This window comes from Dromaius novaehollandiae, chromosome 10 (genome assembly GCF_036370855.1).
Source record: "Dromaius novaehollandiae isolate bDroNov1 chromosome 10, bDroNov1.hap1, whole genome shotgun sequence".
In the NCBI taxonomy this organism is placed as follows: Eukaryota; Metazoa; Chordata; class Aves; order Casuariiformes; family Dromaiidae; genus Dromaius; species Dromaius novaehollandiae.
This window is the reverse complement of record NC_088107.1, coordinates 9,959,398-9,982,852: the sequence shown is the minus strand read 5'-3', so window position 1 is coordinate 9,982,852 and position 23,455 is coordinate 9,959,398. Positions and strand designations below refer to the sequence as shown.

The 23,455-nt window shown below is 45.3% G+C and overlaps 1 protein-coding gene and 1 long non-coding RNA gene across 2 annotated transcripts; one reads left to right on the top strand and one right to left on the bottom strand.

The window, feature by feature from the left end:
• Positions 1-550: 550 nt before the first annotated feature.
• On the bottom strand, positions 551-21,828 carry FAH (fumarylacetoacetate hydrolase). Its single transcript, XM_026121334.2, has 14 exons — positions 21,518-21,828; positions 18,888-18,998; positions 17,534-17,655; positions 15,686-15,735; positions 13,800-13,890; positions 13,169-13,266; positions 12,870-12,922; positions 11,363-11,462; positions 10,483-10,613; positions 9,620-9,695; positions 8,974-9,020; positions 7,913-8,014; positions 6,753-6,870; positions 551-784 (listed from the first exon to the last, which is right to left on the bottom strand). Exons 1-14 carry the CDS (start codon positions 21,596-21,598, stop codon positions 705-707), a joined length of 1,260 nt encoding a protein of 419 aa, XP_025977119.2. The 5' UTR covers positions 21,599-21,828; the 3' UTR covers positions 551-704.
• On the top strand, positions 750-4,178 carry LOC135329335 (uncharacterized). Its single transcript, XR_010390708.1, has 3 exons — positions 750-815; positions 1,092-1,228; positions 1,808-4,178. It is a non-coding gene; the product is annotated as an uncharacterized LOC135329335 (long non-coding RNA).
• Positions 21,829-23,455: the final 1,627 nt, after the last annotated feature.

Genomic DNA, 23,455 nt, shown 5'->3' with positions numbered 1-23,455 from the left:
TCCGGGGTGTAACCCGCCGGGTCATCGTGCAGCGACTTGGGGGTGTCGCAGTGCTAGGGTCGCACTTCAGAGCCTGCACAGATTTATTTATTTATTTTAATATGCAAGAGCTTTGTGCTAGACCTCCTTGCTGACTGCTTTTTCATTTGGATTTTTGTTTGCTTTCACTGTTTTAATAGTCTGCTAGTTTGTTCAGTACTTTTTGCAGTGTTTGCAGGTCAAAGCGCGTTTTGTTACAAATTAGGGCATGCTCTTGCAACTCTTTTCCCCAGACTGCTTTGTAAATGTGCATCCTTCATATGAAACGCCAGTCTTTGAGTTTTTGCCTCTAGCATATGAAGCGCATTGAAAAAATATATATATCAGCATTCAATCCCTGCTCATCAACCTAATACTCTGAATATTAAAAGGTTAACTGAAACCTTTATCCTTACGATAAAACTATTAATGCAGTCAAACAGTTAAAAATCTTTCACTTTCCAAACATTTTATGCTCATTCAGAGAAATTTAAAAAAAGGTTTTCAGTGCTAGCTTGTCACACCAGAGAGCTGCATTGATCTAGAAGATATTTATTGATAATTAAAAATAATAAGATTCCAATCATTCACATACAAATAGTAAATCAGAATAAAGGAGCATGGCTATTAGAGACAGGGCAGAGAGACCCTTCGCCTCTTCCTCCGAAGTCACCTTACGCCAGGCGTCACGGCAATGACATGGCCGGAAGGATTTTTCCTGAACACTGGCCGAATCCCACTCGGTAGCCGCTGCCCTGGCAGTAACCTGGGACAAGGAAGCAAAGACGGATCGTTACGTAAGTACAGCGGGATTTTATAAATAATAATTTTATTATTAATAATAATAATAATAATAATAAAGACCGGAGCCTGACAACGAGCGGAGCCATGCGGCGTGCTCAAATGCAAGGCAACCGGGCCTCTTCTCCGGGGCGCTGCTGGCTCAGGGCGACACAACCACGCGCTCACACAGCTAGATTTATATATGCATTTAGTTTATACTTATAAATGTGGGCTGACAACGCGGAAGATAAAGAACAGGCTGTGACAAGTATATTTACATTGGTTTTTAGATGCATAAGCACACAAATATTTTAAAAGCGCCCTGATCCGTGAAGCGTTCGGAAGCCTGGCGCTTTTCTTCAGCCTGTCGGAAACCAGGAGCAGCACTGCAAGACTTCAGTCTGGGCTTGAATCGTCTTCCAAACCAGTAAGTGCCCAGAGCAGGGTTATGAACTGAATCAGTTTGATGGGGATGTTGTTACATCTTAAGATTGCATGTAAGCAAGTCCGTGGTATAGTACTATTAAAATTTTGATTGCAACGTGCAACCTCCCAGAAATGCAACAGGGGAAAAAGAGCAGAGTTCAAGTAGCCCAGGATTATTAAAAAAAAACAAAAACAAAAAACACCTCTCCCCCCAAAAAAGCACAAAGCACAGCAATATGCAAGTTTAGGGAATATGATCGAAGAGTAAACAACATGTGCAATATTTCTGTATTTAAACCTACGCCGCAGCATCATCCATCTAACTGACAAGCAGAACTGCTGTCTGGCCAAGCCTCGCAATTAATAAAGAAAATCTGATTCCTTTTCTGCAGCATTAGGACTGCTCCTGGGACACTGACTTTGGGGTGCTCGTAAGCCAGAAAGATGATCATTAAGAGCCCCAACAGCAGGGATCTGCCCTAGCAGAATCTGTTTAGCTTGCTAAATTTAGGCAGCATAGCTCCATGAGAAACTCAGCATCTAACTCAAAATATCCATTTATCCTCTGTTACATAAATAGACAAAGAAAGCCTGCCGACTGCTGCTGAAGCTACCGATCTGTGACAACATCTCTAACTTGGGGACAATTCAGCCTCTCCGTGCCGGTGTGCGATGGCAGGCAGGACAGCATGCCCCAAGGACACTGCAGCCCCCCTTGCTGCCAGGCGCTGGCAGAGCTGCTCCACAAACAGCATCGTTAGGAAGCTGCAGGGGAAGGAGGGGACACAGCTGGGGCTTCAGGCCCATCTGGAAAGACTATTCTGGGAAGACGCAGCTGAGGAGACCTACTGCAGCTCTTCACTGGCAACAGCTGATCAAAGGAAGGGCACCAGTAGCAAATGCTGCATTTTAACGAGTGATTTCAGAGTTAGAGATGGATTTTCCTAAAATAACACCATACATCATCTTTCCTGCGTGTGATAAAAACCAGCAGCCTGGGAGAAGCCAAGAGGGAGTTGAGCAGAGCAGACCTTAACCCCTAATTCCCATTCCCACCGAGGACCAGCAAACCCCCTCAGCGCCCGCTCCGGCTGCACTGCAGAGACCCAGCAAAGTCACTGCAGCGCTAAGGCAGGCGCTGCCCCCTCTAACCCAGCAGCGCAGCTATCGCGGCCAGGCGGAAAAGAAGTTTTTCCGAGGCCAGCAGGGCCTGCAGGTACATACCTAGCAGCCAGCCCACAGACAACACCCCCATCTCTGCAGGGTAATGCGCATTAGTACACACCGCTTGAGGAAGACGCTTGCTTTAAGGCTCAGCTCAGTTTCCATTTGTCTCATTAGGCTTCACTGCCAGTTTTCCTTTGAATGCTGGCTTATTATTTCAGTCCAGTTTAGTTATCCCTGCTGTCAACTCTAATTTAGAGCAGTACCAAGGAGCAGCCCATTCGACAAAGCGAGCCCTGTGCTGCCAGCAGCACCGGCCTGAGCCGCGTGCCAAGGAGCCGCGGGGAGACCTGCGGAGCAGGCGGCAGCACGGCATCGGCGAGCCGCGGCTTGCAACGCTCCCCGCCCAAGACGCAGTAATAGATTCCCCTCGCTCTGTGCGTTAGGGCTCAGAAACAGCTCCCGCAAGGAGGGAGGACAGAGAAGAGGAAAAACACGAAGCTGAAACGAGAGACTAGAAATCATGGGTTGGGCACTTGGCGGGAGCTGACGCAAGGGCCCCGGGAGAGGATGTAACAGCGCTGGCGCTGCCTCGGGGCGCCTTCAGGCCTGGACGTGCCGTAAGTCGCTAAATCGGAACGTCCCAAGCGGTCCCAGCAGACAGCTCCAGCAGCGGTCACGTCCACTCGCCACAACGCCCGGCTCTCGCGGATGGCACCATGCCCTGATCACTGCCACCAGGGAATAGTCCTCGTTTAAACAACACAGCAAACTGGTTAACGTAAGACTATCGCACAGGGATAATGGTCCTTCATCCGGGTTAACAACGAGGCCGTTATGCCTTCTTTAAAAATGAAAGACATTCAGGATTTAAAGTACTCATTCTAAGTAAAACAGCGTGTTCCCAGGCATGAAGAACAACGTGGGGGACGTTCGAGTCCCCCCCGTCCCCCAGCTGGACCTCTTGTACTAGCAGCTCCCAAACTGCAAGGTGTTGCAGATAAGGATGTCAGCATCTAATCCAAAGGGATATTCACAATACCCAACCGCACATACCTAATCTAAGGTATTATTACACAGTTATCGGGGAGAGATCTGCTCCTCTGGAGGACCAGTAGGTGCCCTGAGTTGCTAGAGGAGCATCTCCACACCGAACACGCAGGGAGCCTATGGAGCCTGCGGGCTGCAGCACATGTAGTCACTGGCTCATTTGAAGACTAGAGAGTATCAGAGGCGCTGGGGATTCCTGGGTTTCATCGTCTACAGCTCTCTCCAGTACACCTCAACCTCCAGCGGCTTCAGCATCTTCCTCTGCAAAAGTGGAAGCACCTCACAGCAATATGATTTTCAACGCTAGAAAAGCAGGCTGCCGGACAGGGGGCACCAGGGCTTTGGCTGAGCACCACCAAAATTGCTTGTAGAGCCTTCACTAGAAGACTGAAACGTATCCATACTTTTTTTTTCTTTTTTATCCCTCACAAAAAAATTCTCAATTTTCTTTAAAATGTTTTTGAAATAAACAAGAAATTTCAGAGTGCTCTGGTAAAATTCCTAGGTGTTCTTTGGAAGAATAACTCATAATTGCCACCCAAACACCCTGTGAGCAAAAACTGCTTGATGAAAAGACTGCTTTCCAGCAAGAAGTTGCATCTTGTGCATTTTGACTATTAAACGCAATATTAAATGCAATTTACCCCAAGCCCACTTGCAGCCCAATATTATGTGTTTGCCACCGCCCATCGGTTTGCCACCACCCCCAGCCTCAGCCAGGGTGAGCCCTGACCCAGAACCAGGACAGTGCGGGAGTGCCAGTGTTTTCAGGGTCTTCCGAAAACTCAGTGCAATGCAGCTCTCAAAGCTGAATGTTTCTAGTGCAGCTTCCAACACGAGACAGTCAATACTCTGAAATCCAGCACTGATGTGTCCATGTCACTGTAAGGCAGCATAAGGACACCCACAGAGCCAGCACCGGCCCCTATTCACGTATTTCCTGAGAAAAGCAAGGCATCAGGCAGAGATATTTGTTATCTGAGTATATCAAGTGCCCAACAGCTAGACTCAAAGGAAGGGCGTAAGTCCCTTGAAATCGATGGGAATCCAGATGCCCAAACAAGAACTGAGATGACTAACTACGTAGAATTGGTTCTCTGTATCCAAAAATTGAAATTTGAACTTTGTCATAAAGAGTTATGAAGATCACAGAGTGCATGTCACTAAAGAATAGCATTTATTCCATAGTAACCATCACATCTGACAGTGAATGCAGCATGCTGGAAAGGAAAAAATAAACAAGTCCTTTTGCTCGAGTTTAGCCTAGAAATAGGAGATAGCCTGCGGGTTAGCTCAGCCTCTGGGCCCAGCTCTGACCCAGAGGTAGCTGCGACAGTAAAGGCCACCTCTGCACCAGGCAGGAATAGCGCAGCCGACTGCAAGAGCAGAGCAGCAGTTTGAGATGCAGGGACTCTGATTTGACTTCATCTCCCTTGGAGGCCTGTTACCTTCCCCTCACTGCACTGACTGAGCAGGCAAAGATCCCCTTCCACGCCACTATAAGTCCCAGAGCCTCTGTACAGTCATGCTTTGCCCTAAAAAGATGAGCAAACCTAAATTTATAAACAGACGGGCAGGATCAATGTCTATGCCCATATGTAAATCCTCCTCTTGCTCACGCTGTCCCCATTTCCCCTTGGGGTACATCTCAGCCGCTGCCAGTGTCAGTAGCACATTTTCTGTTCTCGGATCAGGGCACCTACTGCAGGGCCACCGCCTGTGATCTGAGAGCTGCTAACTTTGCCAGCGTGTCCAAAGGGCCCCATGGACTGCTGTGACATGCACGCATAAAAGTGTGATGGGTTTTGTCACCTCATTCATTTCAGTGCTGCCACGAATGGTGCTCTAGCAAGTGTCCTGCGTAGCTTCAAGCTCATGTTTTGTTTAGACGCTCCTGTGCTTTACCGTATTAGGTTTTCTCTGATTAAACATCCCTCTGGGTAGAGATACAGCTGGATAAAGGACCTTTGTTTTCTTCCTGCACTGCAAGGCATTTACTTCCCACTCCTTACTATTTGATTTCAATTCCCCTATCCCCAAGCAATGATCTAGATACCAACCCCAAGCCTAGCAGGAGGGTGCAAACAGCAGAAGTGACAGTAAGATCACAGCATGCGCTAACAAGCTACTGTTGCTCGATTTACCTAATGCAGGTAAAACCAAAACGGCACAAGCTTTCACAGACACTAGTGTGTGGGGGCTGCTAGCATATGCTAATGCCCCTGGTGCCAAATCTTGTCTGCTCTTCTTACCATGCTGGTTAGATTAAGCAAGCACAGGTATGTCAACCCCTGCCAGCATCACGCCTTCAAGTCCTTCATGTTGCTGCATAGGCTTTGGTCACCCACGTTTTCTCAGGCCTAAGTCACACTCATAAATGGTTTCGCATCATTGACGCCATTTGCTCCCTTCGCAGACTGTCTCAGCGAGATCACACCAGCAATGCAATGCAGGCTGAACAAAGGGGTTACTCCGAGCTGGGTATGGTAGTAACCAGTTCTCAGAGTGCGATCTGGCGATGCACAAAATCCCACGAGATGTTCTCTAAAAATTCAACAGGTGACACAGCAAAATACGCGCAGGCTTGAGTCAAATGTTTCACATGGCTGTTCTTGCCACATATATGGCACCTCAAAGCCGTAAAGTGGCTGGCAGGATGACAGAGAAGATAATAGATTTGTTTTGCCTTGGACTTTGAATTAAAAACAAAAGTAAGAGTGGGATTTGGATAGCAAAGCATCACGTTAGATTTTAATTCATAAAACCCTTAGCTTCTCAAGGTGAAAAGCAAAACCAGAGCCCAGCATGAAACAGCTCTCAGCCCTTTTCAGAAGGGATCTGGTAAACTGTTCTAGCAAGCTTCATGCTGTTTCCCACATATTTAATTTGCAACACGTTTCACTGAATATGCATGTGTTGCAAATGATACATTGCTTGCAAAATAACTTTCTTCAGGATTTGCCAAGCTCTGCTCCACATGCAGACTTGAACAGTGGTGGCAACAAAACATCAACTGCTTCTATTCTCAAGATGTTCTCACCTTCAAAGGCAGACCTACTCCGGTCATCCTCTTAACACTAACACACAGGAATAATAAGATCATTAACTACCTAGCAAAGCAAATAAACCGAAAAAGCATTTCTGGCATGGAATTTTATATTGGCTTGCTTTTGCCTCCTAATAGATGGGATGGAGACAAATGTGACTGCGTGGCAGGTGTGTACAGAATAGTGTCTGCTCACCAGGCACTTTCACAAGTGGAAGGAATCTGTGGATATATTTCCTAGGTACAGTGTAGAAACAGCTATTACCTGTTAATATGATTTCATCTCCATCCTGCAGGAATTTACGAGACTGTCCACTGCCAACATTAACTTCTTTCGTTCCATTCCAAGACAGTTCCAGCATGGAGCCAAAGCTCTCGGGGTCCTACACCAAAAGTTAGCAAACAAATAAACAAACAGTTCTTTAATACATCTGTCCTACTGTTAAACTACTTGCTGCTGGAAGTAGACGTGCAAGTGTGTTAACTCTATAGAACAGCTTCTTGCTGTGGATTTAATTCATTGATGCACTGGCTTATTTTCCTGCCATTGTAGTTTAATTCCTTGCTCACTGTAAGCAGTCATGGCTTCCAGCAGTTATTTGGTATGTTTAACCTAGCACTAAGCCCTTTAAAAGTAATTCAGTCCTGCTACAGAAAGAATGGAAACAAATCTAGGGCACTTCTGCAAATACAGTGTTTTTATGTAGTCACATTTCAGAATTTTATTTACATTTCATTTTTTCAGAAGAGCAAAGTTGCTAAAGGTTTGTAAATCTTCAATGTCAATCTGCAGAACAGTGGCTTAGAGGAAGCAGAAAGCAAAGATAAGCTCAAAATGGAAGTGTAAGTATCCCAGTTTGGAAACAGCTTACCCCAAAGCTGCCTGAAAAGCATGAAGAGTGTTTATGTTTGATGTTTTGGAAAGTGCCAGTACCTTATCCATCTTATATTGCTACTTGTTTCAACGACTGCATGTATGGCAGTACGATGGAAACCATCTTGTGAAGCTGGAGCATATATATGGTATTAGAGAAACTAGAAGTTTGAATATCTCTAAAAATATAATTGTTATTTTTCAGTTTACACCCATGTACCTTTTACATTCTTCTCAGAAATGAAAATAGCTGTATTTCATATAGCAAAAATGGGCTGTGTGGTGGATGCTTGTGCATAGAAATGAATTTGCATATATAATATTAGAAATGGCTCTTATCAAAAGGAACACAGGGAAGACTAAAAAAAGAAAGAAGAAAACACTCTCAGTGAGGTTTTGGATTACAAAAAACATTAGCCCAAGAAGCCTAGGAAAGAACGGCAGACATTTTCATGGCTGGTCAAGCCAAATATGATCAGATCCAGAGCCCTGCCTGAGCAGTTTTGGATCGCTGAAAAATACTGGTGGATACTGTTTACTTAAACACTCACAGGTCCACTGATTGTTCCAGATGCCAGGAGATCTCCAGGTCTGAGGTTGCATCCGTTGATTGCATGGTGAGCTAGCTGCTGTTTCATGGTCCAGTACATGTGCTAGAGGAAGAGGAAGAGGAGGCTAAAGCAATGAAGGACCAACATCTCTCTTGCATGCCATTCGCCTACACAGAATGCACTGCATTCTCTGGATGATGCTGGTAAGGCTGTCCCTAGGAAAGAAGTTTCCTAAAGGTAACATTGATAGAGTTATTTAGTGTAGAATTGTTAATAGTTCCTGTTGCTTTCTAAATGATGACTGGAAGCTGCCACTGCTAATGTGCATTTAAAATATACACTTTGAAATACTATTTAGTCCCTTAAAATTTCTCCTCTTTACACTGGGTGTCACTTCTCTCCTTATTCCATTTTAAAGCCAGCACTGCTAACCCAGGATCCATGATAAAGTCCAATATTTTAATGGGTTTATAGAAAATGTCTGCTTATTACTGATTTACTGACTACTGATTTACTGATTAAGGTAATTGGTATATATGCGAATATATAATACCCGGAGAAATCCTGCAGCTGGTGCATACACCTCCTGGCTTATGATACCTTCAATCAGCATGTAAAGGAAGAGCCACCCCTCTGTCCCCAGTGGGGACCGGGGCAGGCACAGCGCTAGTAGCTGTGTCACAGCACCGACTCTGCATGTAAATGACCAGCTGCAGCTGCAAGCTTTCTCCCACCTTGGCACAGCACGAGGCAATTCCCTTTGCTTTCCCCGTCCTCTGTTCTCACTGCTTCCTGCCAAATGACTACAGAGCTGATAATGCTTTGAGCATGCTAAGCCGAGCAGCAGGAAGAGCTTCCCGCTCGTTCAGCGCTCAAGCTTGCAGGTAGCTCACACAGCAGCATGCAGAAGAAACATCAGCCCTTTGCACTCTTCCCTCTCCCATGTGCACATACACCTGGCCTGATCTTCAGCTAATACAAAAGTCAGTGTTTGAAATTGCCTAAGGCTGGAGCTGAGGGCGCAAGCAACATTTCAAACCGGTAAGAGATGCAAGTCTTACCTTGAAATTGGATGTGCATATAGTAGCTGGCATGCTCATTCCTTCTCCTATGGAAAATGAAAAGTAAGAAACAGGGAAACAATTTGTTTGTGTTGGATGAAGGATGTTGGAGTCTTTTCATTTTACCGATGGGTGGAGACTTCTTTTATCACTGTGATCCCTAGTAGGAAACAAGCAATAGCATTTTCCATTCCCATATGAAAGCCAGCATAGAAAACAAACGTGTGGGTGGCACAGGGGTAATGTTAAGCCACATTGCTATCCTCTGCTCAGCAGCAGCAACTGGACCTCCTGCTCAGCAGGCCCTTTAGCTGGCGTCTGTGCTGGGCCAGCATGATATCCCAGAGCCGGTACCATGGACTCCCACGTGCATCCCCTCCTCCCGTGCGGGCAGACCCCACAAGGGCTCTCCTCACTGTGAGCCGACGTTTGCAAGCGTCAGGAGGGAAGCGTTCCCTCCTCGACGTGTTGCTGCCCTGCCAACGGGGAGCATTAAGAGCTTTACCTCTTTCTCTGACAGAGGCAACATGGGCTGAGATGGAAGAGCAGGAGTGTGCAGCCAAGAGCAAATTGTCTGAAATATATGGTGGATCCTACCTTTCTTAACCGGAATTTCAGTTCTGTAACTCACCCAACATTACCATACCTTTAAGAGCAACAAAGAGCTTGATGTCAAAAGCGTAGGGTTCTTCATCTCTGAGGTAGGGCAGCGGTTTGGGATCCTAAAAGCATATAAAAGGCATCACAGACTAAACAAACAGAAAGGAAAAATTCTTCAGGCCATCCCAATGACCTTTTGTTTATAGCCAGGCTGTGCTGCATGCTCCATTTACTTTACCATTACTGCTGTCCAGATTATTGCTTTTCTTCAAAAGTTTTTAAAAAGTGTGTCTGAGAGGAACAGATGTGACATCCACATAATCGCATTCCCTTTTTTTGCAATGGGGCTCCAAAAGTCCTCATTACAGCATAGATGTTAATCCAAAAAAACACCGTGCTAGCACACCTTTGCGCTTTGCCCGCATGAAGATGGCAAATTCTCTGTAAGACTCTTCCTTGTCTTTCTCTAAGTAAATCTCTACGTAACACAGACAACTGGAAATGCTTGAACAAAGTGTTTTGGCTTAAATCCACTTTCTCTACTGCTTGCTGGATGCTAAGTGCTATCTAACACTAATAAGCAGCTCTCTGACCAGTTTGTTTTCAAGATCATTTGAAGATGATCATTTTCCTGTCCTGCTCAAGTCAGTAGGAGTAGAAAATACGAAGCAGCACAGTGCACGGGCACCATAAACACTACCAGTAAAAATCAATGAGCATTTGAACTTAGACAGCCCAGTGTTTCTTCACATATTTTGGAAGCAGGATCACACTTGTAAACTCTTAGAAAAACGTGCTTGGTGTTGGTACAGTTTAATGATTCCTACTGGTGGGACCTACTTGTCCTGCTGATAATTTTTTTTTTTTGCATTCTCCTTTCCCTTTGTTTCAACCTTTTCCTTTGCTAACCTGGACAGGATTTGGCAACACGAACGGCATGAGAGCTTCCATAGTAACAACCCAAGGAGAGATGGTTGTGCCAAAACTCTTGCTCAGGAACGGACCCAATGGAACATATTCCCATTTCTGAATGTCACGGGCTAGAAAGAAAATTCAAGGCAATACTGTTAAACATATCCTAAGTGTTGCAGAGCCTTAACACCAGTGAAGGAGTAACACAGTACTCCACACAGCTACAGAACCAGCTGTGTGGACTTGGAAACATTATCCCCACCCTTTCCAAACCATTATGTCCAAATCCTGATTTAAATCCATCTCTTTCAAACCCTCAAACAAAATTTTTTCAGAACCACTAGATTAGAAAGAAAATTCAGAGATAATTAAAACAAATCAGGCCATCCTTATAAAACAAATATTTTTCTCCCCAATTTAATTAACACTTCTACATCCACTTACTAGGGTAAATGCCAATTGTAAAGCCAATTTCAACTAGCTAACAATGCTTACATCTGCTTAGATCTGTGCAGAAACTGAGGGATTTGTGATAATCAAATCTTTTCCCTAATCCTGACAGTGAAATCAATCCTCTGCTGAAATCACTAGTCTTATGGACGATCCATCCCTGCCCAGAAGAAAGCAGAACGTTGGCTCTTCCATACGTAACAACTTAGTCTTCATTAGACAGCAATTTCTGGTTCTACTCATTGATCTATGATGGATTTAAGTAGTGCCTGAGAAACGCAGAGAGCCTTCCACTTTGATCCCTTTCAACCACACTCAGCGGTTTCAATGGCCATGATTCTATTACGATATATAATTTATCCATATCTAAAGTTTGCTACAACGGTGTAATCCACTCTCCAGGCAAACTCCCAGCAGCACTGATTACCACTCCAGTCATTCATAAGGACCATCCCGAAGATGTGCTCATGGGCTCTGCTGATCGGAATTGGCTCCCCATACTTGTTGCCAGGGCCTACGAAGAAGGCCTGAAATCGAAAAGCAAAATGTTGATTAAGGAAATCCGAGAGGTTAAAATCTACAGAATCACAAAGGCTTTACCGCATAGGGGGTTACAAACACACGCAAAAAAGGTAGGACAGCATGAGAGTTTGCATTAGTCCCCATACACAAATCAGCCAAGAAACATGGCCTACCTCCTTTCTTCCCCTCTCTGAAGTGTCAGGCTTGAATTACTTAACAGCATTGTGTTGCTGAGATAGTCATTAAACAAGGACATGACTATATCAAAAAACAGGAGCAAAAAAGGTTCCCCTTAATCACAATCCAGATGCAAAACTGATTTCTCCATTGATGTGACTGTATTTGCTGCAGGCAGTGAACAGGAAGGAGAACGTAAAGGCATCGAAAGGGTTGCTTAACTCGGCTAGAGCCTGTCACAGCGAAGGGTGAGCGGAGGCTGCTGGAGAAACAGCTTGACTGAGAAATACAAATCACGAACTGGGTGCGTGCGCTTGCTCCTTTAGAAGCTGCAGAGTCTGATCACTTGGCACAAAACTCACCAGGAATCTCAGCTGCCTCTTTCAGCAAGCAATACAGAACTTTTTTCTGCTAAAGCCTTCAGCAGTTTAAATCTGCTGCACAACAGCCAGTGGTAAAACCCAGACAGTGAAGCACAGGTATGCCAGGCATTTGGCTTCACCATCTTACGTGACTGTCTCCCACTTTATAGCATTGATCTGCAAAGGATAGCGTTTAAGGTTTTCAGCTTATTTTTTAGTACCATTTCCCTTGATATTATGCTTCTTCCACTGTTTTCTTAGGGGAGAGATGGAGATTAAATCATATAGTCACAGCCAACAATCATGCAAAACTCTCTCCTTCTGGAGACCTGGCTTAGGGACCACACTAAGCCTCGAGAAGATGCACCTTCTGAGGATGTTTTGTTACAACACAGGTTTTATCTTTCTAGCCAGAAGGGTGAAGCGTTTGAATTGCACGCCCAAGAATTTACGGCTTCCTCTGTTCTGGACTTAAGGCCCCAACAATGTGTACTTCCAAAATCCCCGATGTCCATTAAAAGATTCTGGTTGCAGTGCAAAGGTAACTGCTAACTAGATAACAGGCTGTGGCGCCTGATGACAAGAAAATGCCTTTGTGGTTCCAGATTGCTGCACCGGTGCTTGGGTTTGGCCATTTCCAGCCTGAAAGCTGTATTAGCAAAGCACTGAATGAGCACACTCTAATTCACCAGAATGGAAAATTTCTGCCACAGAAATGCTTTTATTGCCTACCACAAAACCTATCAAAAGGAAATGGCAGGAAAACCTGAGCCTTATGACACCTCCATTTCAGAAGCAGCCAAACTCTTACTCTTTCTTTCCTGTTTTTATTTTAATGTTTTTTCAGCTGAAGGGATAAAAAGCCCATCTTACCATTTCTAACTCAAAATCCAGACGTTTACAAGCACTGAACACTGGAGGTTTATCTGTGGGTAAGAGAAAGAAGAGTATGACAGGAAGGTAGGTAGGGAAATAAAAACAACACAGCTAGAAGACACGAAGCGGCTGATGCTGCCTGGCACGTAAACACAAAACGGACCTAGCTCTGGGCCTTCTCTTGCTCTCAGCCCTAACCCAAGAGGCTGAGCCTCAGACGAGGCATCCCAGCCCCTTCCCATCCCACTATTTTCTACGTGGAAAAAAAGCACATTAAAAGCATGCCATGGACTTACCATTGTCAGGCCTTATCTGCCCCACAGGTCTTCTGATCGGCGTCCCAGACACCACAACGGACGATGCCCGGCCGTGATAACCAACGGGTAGGTGCAGCCTGTTAAAGAGAACCGCAGATGGCAGGTCAGCTGTGCACTGGTCTCCAGAGCTGCTCGTCAGAGGGGAGCACCACGCGGGCGGTGGGAACGAGGACAGCGCTCTGCACAGATGGGCCGACATCTGCACCGTACCTGCCCTGAGGCACCAGGACACGTGCAAGGTGCACTGCAAAAGCCACCTGGTTGTGTCTGCGCGGTTCTGTGACACTGTGCCAACTAATTCCTTGTAGCTTTAACTTTGTTATCTCCTCACTCAGCAAAAATGGAGCTCTTAGGTAAATCTGCCTTTGGATCAGAGGTCTGCACTGTAATTGGTGCAGATGCTGCAACCAAATGCGGCGCAAATTCAGCTAAGGCTGGGAAAAAGTGATTTTCGGCTCTGTTATAGAACTCTGACAATACAGATTCTCCTCCATTGTGAATTGAAATCATTATTTTGCTGAAAGACTGCTCCAACCTTGCCAAAATTGTATATACCTACAGCCATGTATATAAAATAATGTTGCACCAGAGAAACACCTGAACTACCCACCAATTAGGCATCAAAGCATCCTCCTTCCCTCTGAACATGATCCCAACGTTTGTGGCATGCTGTCGTGAAGAATAGAAGTCAGTGTAGTCTCCTAGGTGGAAAGAAGCCCATAAAATATAGATCAATAGTATGGAAGTTCCTCATCTGCTGGGGCTAAAGAACAGACTGTGCTGTTGGCAATGAAAAGAACAGAAAAGGAGACAGAGAAAGCACTAAGCAGAGGCATTTAGAAACATTTAATCTCAGCCCCATAGTAATAACATTCATAGCATAGAGGTGGTGATTAACAGTTCACCCATGAAATTATGCATACAACAAAACTGGCTTTTTTAAAAAAAAGCACTATTATGATCCACTCTCTGGAAATCCATAAAGCAGCATCCAGCTTTTTAGAGCCCAGCCAAGTTCCAGTGCTCTTTTTGTCTGGCTGATGCCATCGCAGGCAGAGGGAAACCAGCTCATACTCAGGACATCTGCTGCCCTCTGGAGCCATCTGCAGCAAACAGCTCGGCTGCCTTTCGGAGTAACCAGAAATCAGGGGCTTTGAGGAAAAACTTAAAATGGGGGGGACAGGGACATTTACACTGTGCAACATTACACATTTAGCTCAACATCACCCCTGAATGGAGAAAGGAGCCTGACTTCTGCCACCGAAACTACTGCAACACAGAGCAAGGCAGCTTAGCCTTCTCCTAACACTCAATTCGACCGCACAAAGGTGCCAGCAAGCACTTTCCCCCTTAGTACATCCCTTAGGTTAAATTCACCTTGCTCCAGACCCACAGCTCGTCAGAGCCAGTTCTGTGGGGATCGGAAGAGGAGGCAATGTTGTAACAAAACAGCAAGAGTTATCATGCCTTTTGATACTTATGCTTGACTTCAAGGCTTGCTTGCTGGATCAGCTAGTCTCAAGTTTTAAAAACAAAAAGTTTCTAGCAAAGCAACAGAATTTTGACACCTCAAAGATCCAAAGAGCAACCCCAGTAACTTACATTGCAGCTCAATACGGAATACAGACAGTGCTTGCTCTCAGGACAAGCACGACTTGCGTGCAAGACAGGGCAGAACCCGAAATAACTCGTAGCTGCATGATATAGCACACGTAATATTGCCAACATCTCTCTCTCGCTAAGAGGAGTCAGAGGTGCTAGTAGCCAGCAATTTTTCAACACGATCTTCTTTGGGGAAGCGTCGAAGTACTAAACCTGGGTCAGGATAGACTTGCTGTTGCAAGCAAGAGCTGTACTCCACCGAAGCCAGGACCCTCATGCCCCTGCTCCAGAAAAGGTCACATTCCTCTATTGATTTTGATAACTTTTTTTTTTTTTGGTCCAAATATAATTTTGTTTTCTCAAAACCAGGAATATATTTTACATAGACACACTCCAAAACAGTCCATGGCCTCATGCTAGCAGAGGTGAGATTTGGGATGCAGAACAGTATTCTGGGAATGGAAACTCATGTTTATTTATAAGGCTACTCCAGAGTATCTGGCTTGCAAAACTTTGCAATGTCCCAATTTTTTTCTGAGAACAAATGGGAAAAGTGCTTGAAATTAAACAAGTGTTTGCTGCCTGGCTGTAATCTCAAAGGCCTTTGGTGATGCAAATCTGAGGACAGGAGTTTTATGGCACCAGACAACCCCGATTTAGTAAAAACTGCATCCAGAATTTTTCTGGCTGCTATTGAGCTTACCCAGGCTTTTATTCTTAAGCCACAGACAGCACCTACCATTCAGTACGTACAATAATCTGCTTCTGGCTCCTACAAAACCCATTCCCTGTCACAGCTATGATCTGTCTGTCTGAGCAATCTGGGCATAAAACAGCTTCTCTGGGCAAGAGCAAAGGGCAGCACTGAACAGCCGGCAGCTCCGGGAGACGTACCAATTTCAGCTGGCAGGTGCATTGTGGCAGCAGCCTGAGGTACAAACGCTCTGAAATGAAAAACAAAGACTTCAGCTCTCGGAAAAGTTGCAGTTCTCACCCGTAGCTGCTTTAGCAGCATGTAAGGGACTGAGTCTCTCTCTAACACCTTCCTTAATTTATTTTGCAAAATCTGGCAGCGATTGCTTTCTAGCTTGGGGTGTGCGGAAAGGCTGAGGTGACTGCACAGGCTGCTGCCACACCAGAGCGCTTACGACTGAAGGGAGCATCCACAAGCTGCCAGCGGGGAGCGAGGCAGGTTTGTAGAAAGCAGGCTCTTTTTTGCTAGGCAGCACAGCAGAAATGCACAATTTTTGTGTACTCAGGTGAGCAGTTCGCCGCTGCCCTCTACCGCTTGGAGAGGGCGAGCGTGTATTTTATGGATCGCGGCCCTCGGGGTGCCTGATTCAAACTCCTGGGCCCTGTCGGAGAAGGTCCCTGTGTCAGGCAGTGGTTCAAAACCTCTCCTGACTGTGTGTGTCTAAATCACCCCGGTCGAGACAGGGAAGGACGGCTCCTCCTTTCTGCCTGGGGCAGAGGGTTGCAATGGTTAAAATATCACTCTGGGAAAACAAGGAGGTGCATGATTAATGCACACGTGCATTTTCACATTAACAGGACTTGGGACGCATGACCGGGGCTGCGGTCCATCAGCAACATGTGAATCAGCACGCGGCTGATCTCCCGCTCTCAAGCTAACGCGCTGTCACGTAGCTCATGTCAGTTTGGGACAACAGATTTGGTTTTGGCGAAGGAAGACAGTTTTTGCGGGGCAGTTGGAGGGGTCTCGCCCCTTCAGAAGAGCCTCCAGCTAGGACAGGCAGGGCACTGCTGGGCAGAGCGAGACATTTGGGTTTAAGACCCCTGCAGCTGTGTTTTTAACAGGGGCAGAGTGGTTGATCCACTGCGTGCAGAGCTCAAGCCCATCTCTGCAGGCCACCCAGCAGCCAGGAGAGCTTGGCAGGGCCATGGTCTTGGCTGGAGATGCTGATGACAGGCAGCAGGAGCCGGGGAGGGAGGAACGCATCCCTCCGCTGGGATGCCACAACTCCAGGCACATGCCAGGGCAGAGCCCAACGTACCTGCACAGAGGTTGACACCCCGGATTTGTGGGTAGTTAAGGGATTAGATACAGTGGGAACTTCCCTCTCTTAATTATATACCCACACTCCAGTTAATTTTCGTGTAAGTGGCAGGTGGCCATGTTCTGACCTTCCATTTTGGTGCTTACGAGAATGACGCAGGTGATACTGGAAACAGCTTGAATATGGCCCTCAGCCCTAGTGGCAGGCCTTTAATGACCTGATAATAAATACCACTGACAGCTTTGGAGATCTCCTTAGCACAGGTACGAGGACAACCTTGCTATGCCCCCTCAGGATTACATGGATGCCTATATACAACCCACGTGAACTCCTTGGAGATTTACTGGGGGCTGATGTTATTCTGTGATTTCTGAGAGGTGCTGAGTGATGGAGAACAAGCTGCTCTACACTAAGCATTCACACAGAGCCGTATCTTAATGAAAGCATCCCAGGGGTCTCTCCCTCCCTGGCTACAGAGATGGGGAGCTGTCTCGGCTACTCTCCTCAAGAGAGTGCAGGTCTTTGCCAGCAAGGCTAGGACAGCTCTTCTGACAGCAGAGTGATTGCTCGGTTTTCTTTACATGCAGGCAACATAGTATGTAGCTGCCAAGCCCTTGACAACAGCTAACACAGCTCCTTTCATCTCCTTTCAAAAGCACAGAGCAAACAGGTGATGCTACATACAAGCAATACTACTCGCAGGAGTGACTTTCCACCTCCTCACCTTTTCCGCAGGTCCGTGTTATCTCTCAAGGTCGGCTCACTGGCTGACAGCAGCTTTTGGAGAAAAGCTCTCGCTTCCTTCCATGCTCCGCGGCCCAACCCCATGAAGTCATTCAGGGTTGGCTGAAAGGTAACCGAGAAGTAGAGAGGCAGATAAAAGACTGCATTTTTCTTACCCTTCACGTGCGTGGAATATGTCCCGTGCTTTCAACCCTGGGACTAAATGCCCCCAGCAAGGGAGCTGGTGTTTCCTGGGCATTACTTCATAGATTGTCTGTTCTCCCCTGTTTATACCTACCTATTCTTTCTCGTGCTCACCAGAAAGCCTCTAACGCAGGACCTGCTGCACGTTTGTGAAGTGCCTCACCTGAAGCAGTATCTTAGGGCTTAGAAGCTTTGCTTTCCAGACTAGCGGCAACCAGAAATCGTTTGTATATACCTCTACCCCTAACACAGCCTCCCAGGCATTCATATCCCCTCAGATTCCTTGTCATGAAGTCAAGCACGATTTTAAGTTGTGTTTAGGTTTTGTGCTGAACCTTTGCATTGCCAGTGTCTGATAACACATTCAGCAAAAATTTCCTCCGGGCCCCAAGTGCCTCCCCTATCCATACAGTCTCAGGTGTGATGAGTCTTCTCTGTAAGCAAGGCGCATCCTAGTGACACTTGCCTGGATTCCCCAGACACCCCTGGACCAGAAATCCCAAACTCCCAAGGCTGATCCTCTCCTCACCTGTACTTCACCTGCCCATCTCAGGCCCCGCAGCAACCCCCGGGGGCCCATGCAGCCCGCTGCCCCGAGCGCTCATGCTCTGCCGCAGAGACTTCTAGCCCCAAGACCACAGTGTGGGAAAGACTTTTTGGTTTTTGATCTGAACCAGAAGCAAAGCTTCAGAAATGAAAACAAGCTTCTAGCTCTGCTTTGTAGCGTACCTCTTCACGATGAGATGGACAAGGTGCTCAGGTAACCTCATTCATTTTGCTAATCTCGGATATTTCTCTTTCTTTCCTCAGTGTCACCCAGTACATATCGCTGGAGCACAACACTCCACCTCCTGCCCGGCAGCAGGCATTTCCCGGAGCAGAGGCCCGTGTTCCTCTCTCAACACCTGCTCCCGTGGGATCCCTGTAAGGGTGCGTGTGCCTACACTCCCCGTCCAACACTACATCACCTCATCATACTGCTGCTCAGCAGAGTTATACTGGTGTAAACGTGACCAACACAGTTTCATTGCTGAATAAAAGCCAGCATTTGCATTTCATGTCCTATACCTCAGCATGAGTTGCTAAACACTCTTATGGAGTATTTCTAAAATGTGTGTGGAAATCAGAATAACAGACTGTATTATAAATACCTGGTCAAAGACATGCTGATGTTTGGAAAGAACCGGTCCACTGAACAGGTGTTTAATGATGCTGAGATCCAAAATCTGGTCTCCAATTGCTACTCCAATCCTGTGCCGAGGCTACAAAGCAGGGAGAGGGGAGGGGAAGAGAAGAAGAGTTTACACTTCTACCCAAAATCACCAAAGAGAGCATGGGGGAAGACAGCGAGCAAAAAGAGTTTAATCCATGAGGGACAAGCGTCTAGGATCGCAGCAACTGACCATGAAAAGCTAACAGATAGGACTGCCCGATGAAAAACGCTAAGGCATGGAGACAGAATGACTTCATGGCAGACTCCTTACAGACTTTCAAGGGTGTGAGAGCACCTTCCCCTCATCGCAGTCTTTTGGGGGAAGGCTGGGACAACAAAACAGAAGTGTTCCCTTTCCCCCAGAAATATATGCCCATTCCTCATTAATGACAAGCATGTCAGAATAAATTCTTATACTCACAGCTGAAAAATGCTGGGAAGCAGGAAAGTGCTATTCTTCCTTTTACAGAAGGGGAACTGAAGCATAGAGAAACTATGGATAGGATTTATTACATCCACACATCGATATAATTGGAAAGAAACAGGCATTTCTACATCACAGTTCTGCCTGTTTCATGCAGCTACTTGAGAAGATGAACAGTGCTCTGGCCGCCACCAGCAATAATGGGAAGCCAGCGCGTCTTGCTCAGCTGTGCGTCTCCGTGCCAAGTCGGATGAGGCCTAGCCTACGTAGTGTCCTTCCATGCAGGAAGCCCGTGACTTGAATCCGAACCCCAGGCTAGAGTTCTAACCCTAGGCAGAGCTTTCCGAATGCATGGACGACTCTTGTCTGTAGATGGATTTGCCCGACAGATGCAAACTAATAAACAAAGATCCTGCTCATTTGCTACGGTCCTTGAAGGCCCTAAGCCAACTGCACGCTGAGCTGCAGCGAGAGCTTTGGAGCAGCACAGGCTCTCACACTGCAACTCTGCTACAGCTGTACCGAGATTATAAAACTGTAGTAGCATTCAAAGACAAATATCAATTATTCACGCCTCTAAGCAAATAAAGATAAATTAGTTGTATTCATTATGAAAAACAGTCTAACAAAATGGAAAAAAAATTATGAATAAAAATCCACACTACTAAACCTATTTTTTAACCTTTAATTTCTAAACAAGATTCCAAATTTTACAGTAAGTATTTATTCAGCAGACACCCTTGCAAAAACTTCTAAAGGTCAGGTCATGTTAATCTGCAACTAGGATAGTCAGGAATGACATCAGCTCTTTTAACCTGAAATCGCTCAAACATTGTGCCACTTCTGGAACATTATTTTCCTAAAGACCCAGAAGTCCTTGGCTGCCTTTTAATGAAGACCTGTGTGAAGATGTTTTCACAATGGAGAACAGCTACTGGAGAAGAGGAAAAAAAATCAAAAATTATTAGATAACAGCGCACACATCTAGAAACAGATTGAATGAACCGTCTCATTTTTATCTTTGGAAAATATCAGATCAGAAAACACAATCTTCTAGTCTAAATTCTTTTTTAAATCGCTATTGATAAGCCAAGACAGCAGAAACCAGATGATCATGAAGCACCCACTAGCAGTGATAAAAAAATCCTCCTGCTTTTTCTTTCTAGATTGCTCTTTGCTCATTTCCTTTTCTCCAGCGGGGCACATTTCAGAGGCTCCAACAGGTCTGAACATTTGCAGGTATGGATTTAGCGGTCAATCTAACAAAATTTTGGGCTCGGTTTTCATTAAAACAGTAACTGGGTAGCTGGCTTCTTTAAAAAAGTTGAACAGTGTTTTCTTACATAATCATAAGACCTGAAGCTGGCTCAAACTGTAGTCTTCGGGCACAGCATTGAAGTCCTCCACACATTTAAAGCATCACTTCACTACGTACATCCAGAAAAACACAGACGAGGCGCAGGGAGGTCGCAATGAAGCTCATGCTTTGTGCCCTGGTTTAACGCCTTTGCAGCCGGCCCTACCGAGCTCTGCAGGAGTAGGCTCCAGAGGACCAGAACGCAACACTGCTGCTCGTAGGACAAGACACTCACTTGCAAATCCAGTGTTTTCAATAGAGAATTTATTTTTACCTATATTAGTTCATACCACACAAAAGGAACAGGATACAATTAATTTCTGGCAAAATACACATTAAATGCAGTTTTTGAGGAGAGGGCAAAGGTGTGATTAAACTTGGCCACAGAGGAAATAAGAAATAGTTAAAACAAAAAAAAGTCCGCAAAAACTCTGTGACATGCATCTACAAGGAGAACGAAGAGATCAAACACAGATTTAGTGATTTCACAAAAACAGTCAAACACACTGAAACTACGGTATTCATTCACTAAAGTACTTCTCAGAAGTATTAACTTTTCATTTCTTCTGTACAGTTTCAAGGAAACCACCACATTAAAAAAAACAAACAAAACCAAAACAAACTTAAACAACATACTAGTTACAGTTTCATTGTCAAATCAGGAAGCCTGTGCAAGTGTCTCAGCCTGGAAAGTTTTTCTTTATCCCAAATTGCTGGGAATTTCTGCTCCTATTCCTGGCCTCCAAACAATTACAACACTACAAGGACAAAGTATGCTGTTACTCACCTCCTCCTTAGTGGAGAAAACCCCATAGGGGAGATTTTGAAGAGGAAAATCTGAGTTCTTTTCTACCTGGATGAAAGACATGATAAACACCAGCAATCGCTGCCTACCAACAACGGCCCCTATCTAACTCTGCTACTCTCCAGATGTTGCAATTGAGCGCACAGAAGTATCAAACCCACCCCAACCCAATGGCCAGCCCACCCCCAGCCCACCCCTCTGCTGGGCTCCTGCTGCCAGCAGCCAGGGTTAATTAATGCCAGAGGCTTGCATGAGTCAGCAGCTGGTAGCTGTTGCTGCCTATGGGGGAAGAGGAGAGAAACAGGCTCCTCCTGCTTGTGAAACCCTTAAAGGAAACTGAGGCTTTTTTTTTTTTTTTTTTTTTTTTTTTTTAAAGTAAATAACTGTGGGCAAGAGCAATCTGAGCAGACAGCTCCTACTGGCATGATGAGATGAGATGTTCTGCTTATTTACTAATGGAGTCACTTTCATACCAGAGCAACAGTAAAATGCTTATTATGTACACATCTAGCCCCAAAATGAGCAGCTCTTCTACCAGGGGCACAATTTGTACCTGAAACTGTACTTTATGTGCTTTTCAGTTTTATAATGTTCTGATTGATTCCCCCTCCCTCGGTTCCAGCACCAGAATGGGAAGAGTATTTCTGCTTTTGCCCCTGGCTTTTGCCTGCCTTTGGAACACACCCATTCAGAAAAAGTAGAATCCAATGAGGGAATATCCATGAAACCAGAACTAAAAAGTAAAGACCATGCCTTTTCAATAAAAATGGTTAGATGCTTGTGGCTGCCAAGCCAAAGAACTGATTTCCTGCTCAACTTTTTTCTTTTTTGGCAGAGAAGACTCATTAGAAGAAACGTAGCAAGAAGTAGAGTCTGATGTGCAGTGTAAGATGACAACACCATTGACAACAATCCATCTGTAACAGTTTTTCATGCTAGGCAGGGTATTATTTAAGTAGGAACACCTTTCAAACAGCATCAACTCTGGAAAATTTTCCTTTAGGCAAATTCAGTATCTAGGATACAACTCCATTCCACTGGCTGTTGAAAATGTTTTCAACACAATGAAGAGATTTTGTGCCAAAGTTACAGGAATTGTATATATGACCTGCTTATACTGAAAATAAGTCTTGAAAGCATGTTTCATATTCACCCCATGCATCTAAAGAGCATAAATTTATCTAAGTGTTTTGCAGTGCTGTGAATGCGCTGCTATTAATTAAAATGTTCATCTGCTAACCCCAAGCAGATGACAAAATATAAAGCATCACTGATTATCCAGATTGAGAAGGAGATCAACCACCATGATAAGATGCAGCCAATGCCAAAGCAAACAAAGATGATACACAATTCTCATTGCTAGAGAAATGTGAATTTCCCAAACTAAATGCAAGCTTGTATATCAAGGACTATATGCTCTTTCAATATCCTTAACTCTTTGATGAATCTGCGCAAGCCAGGCCAAAGAAAGTTTATTAGATTGCTTCAAGTATGAAAAAAGGCATTGCCTAACATTGACCCAACCTCACTGCCCATATTGCCACCATGCTTACAAGTAATACCATTGCAAGTCAAGTTTTCTCTTGGCACAGTCTTGTTTCCTACTGTATAACCAAGAGGCAAAATAGCTCTTGCTATGTAACAGGCCATGGTAAGAGGATTTCATGAATTCCTAAAGGCACCCACTTTTCTCATACCATTTCCTCTTTCAGTCTCACAGATATCAGCACAAGCAAACAAGTGTTCTTCCCCATCATGAAATCTGCAGCATCTCCTTTTTGCTTGGTCCAGCAGGGGCACTGTCAGATGACAAAGACTGGAGGGGTGCAGGGGAGAGAAAAAGGAGCTTTCAGGAAGGGGAGGAGAGAGACCACCACCAAAGAGAGAGAGGAGTCAAACTGAGAAGGGAAGAGTTAGAGA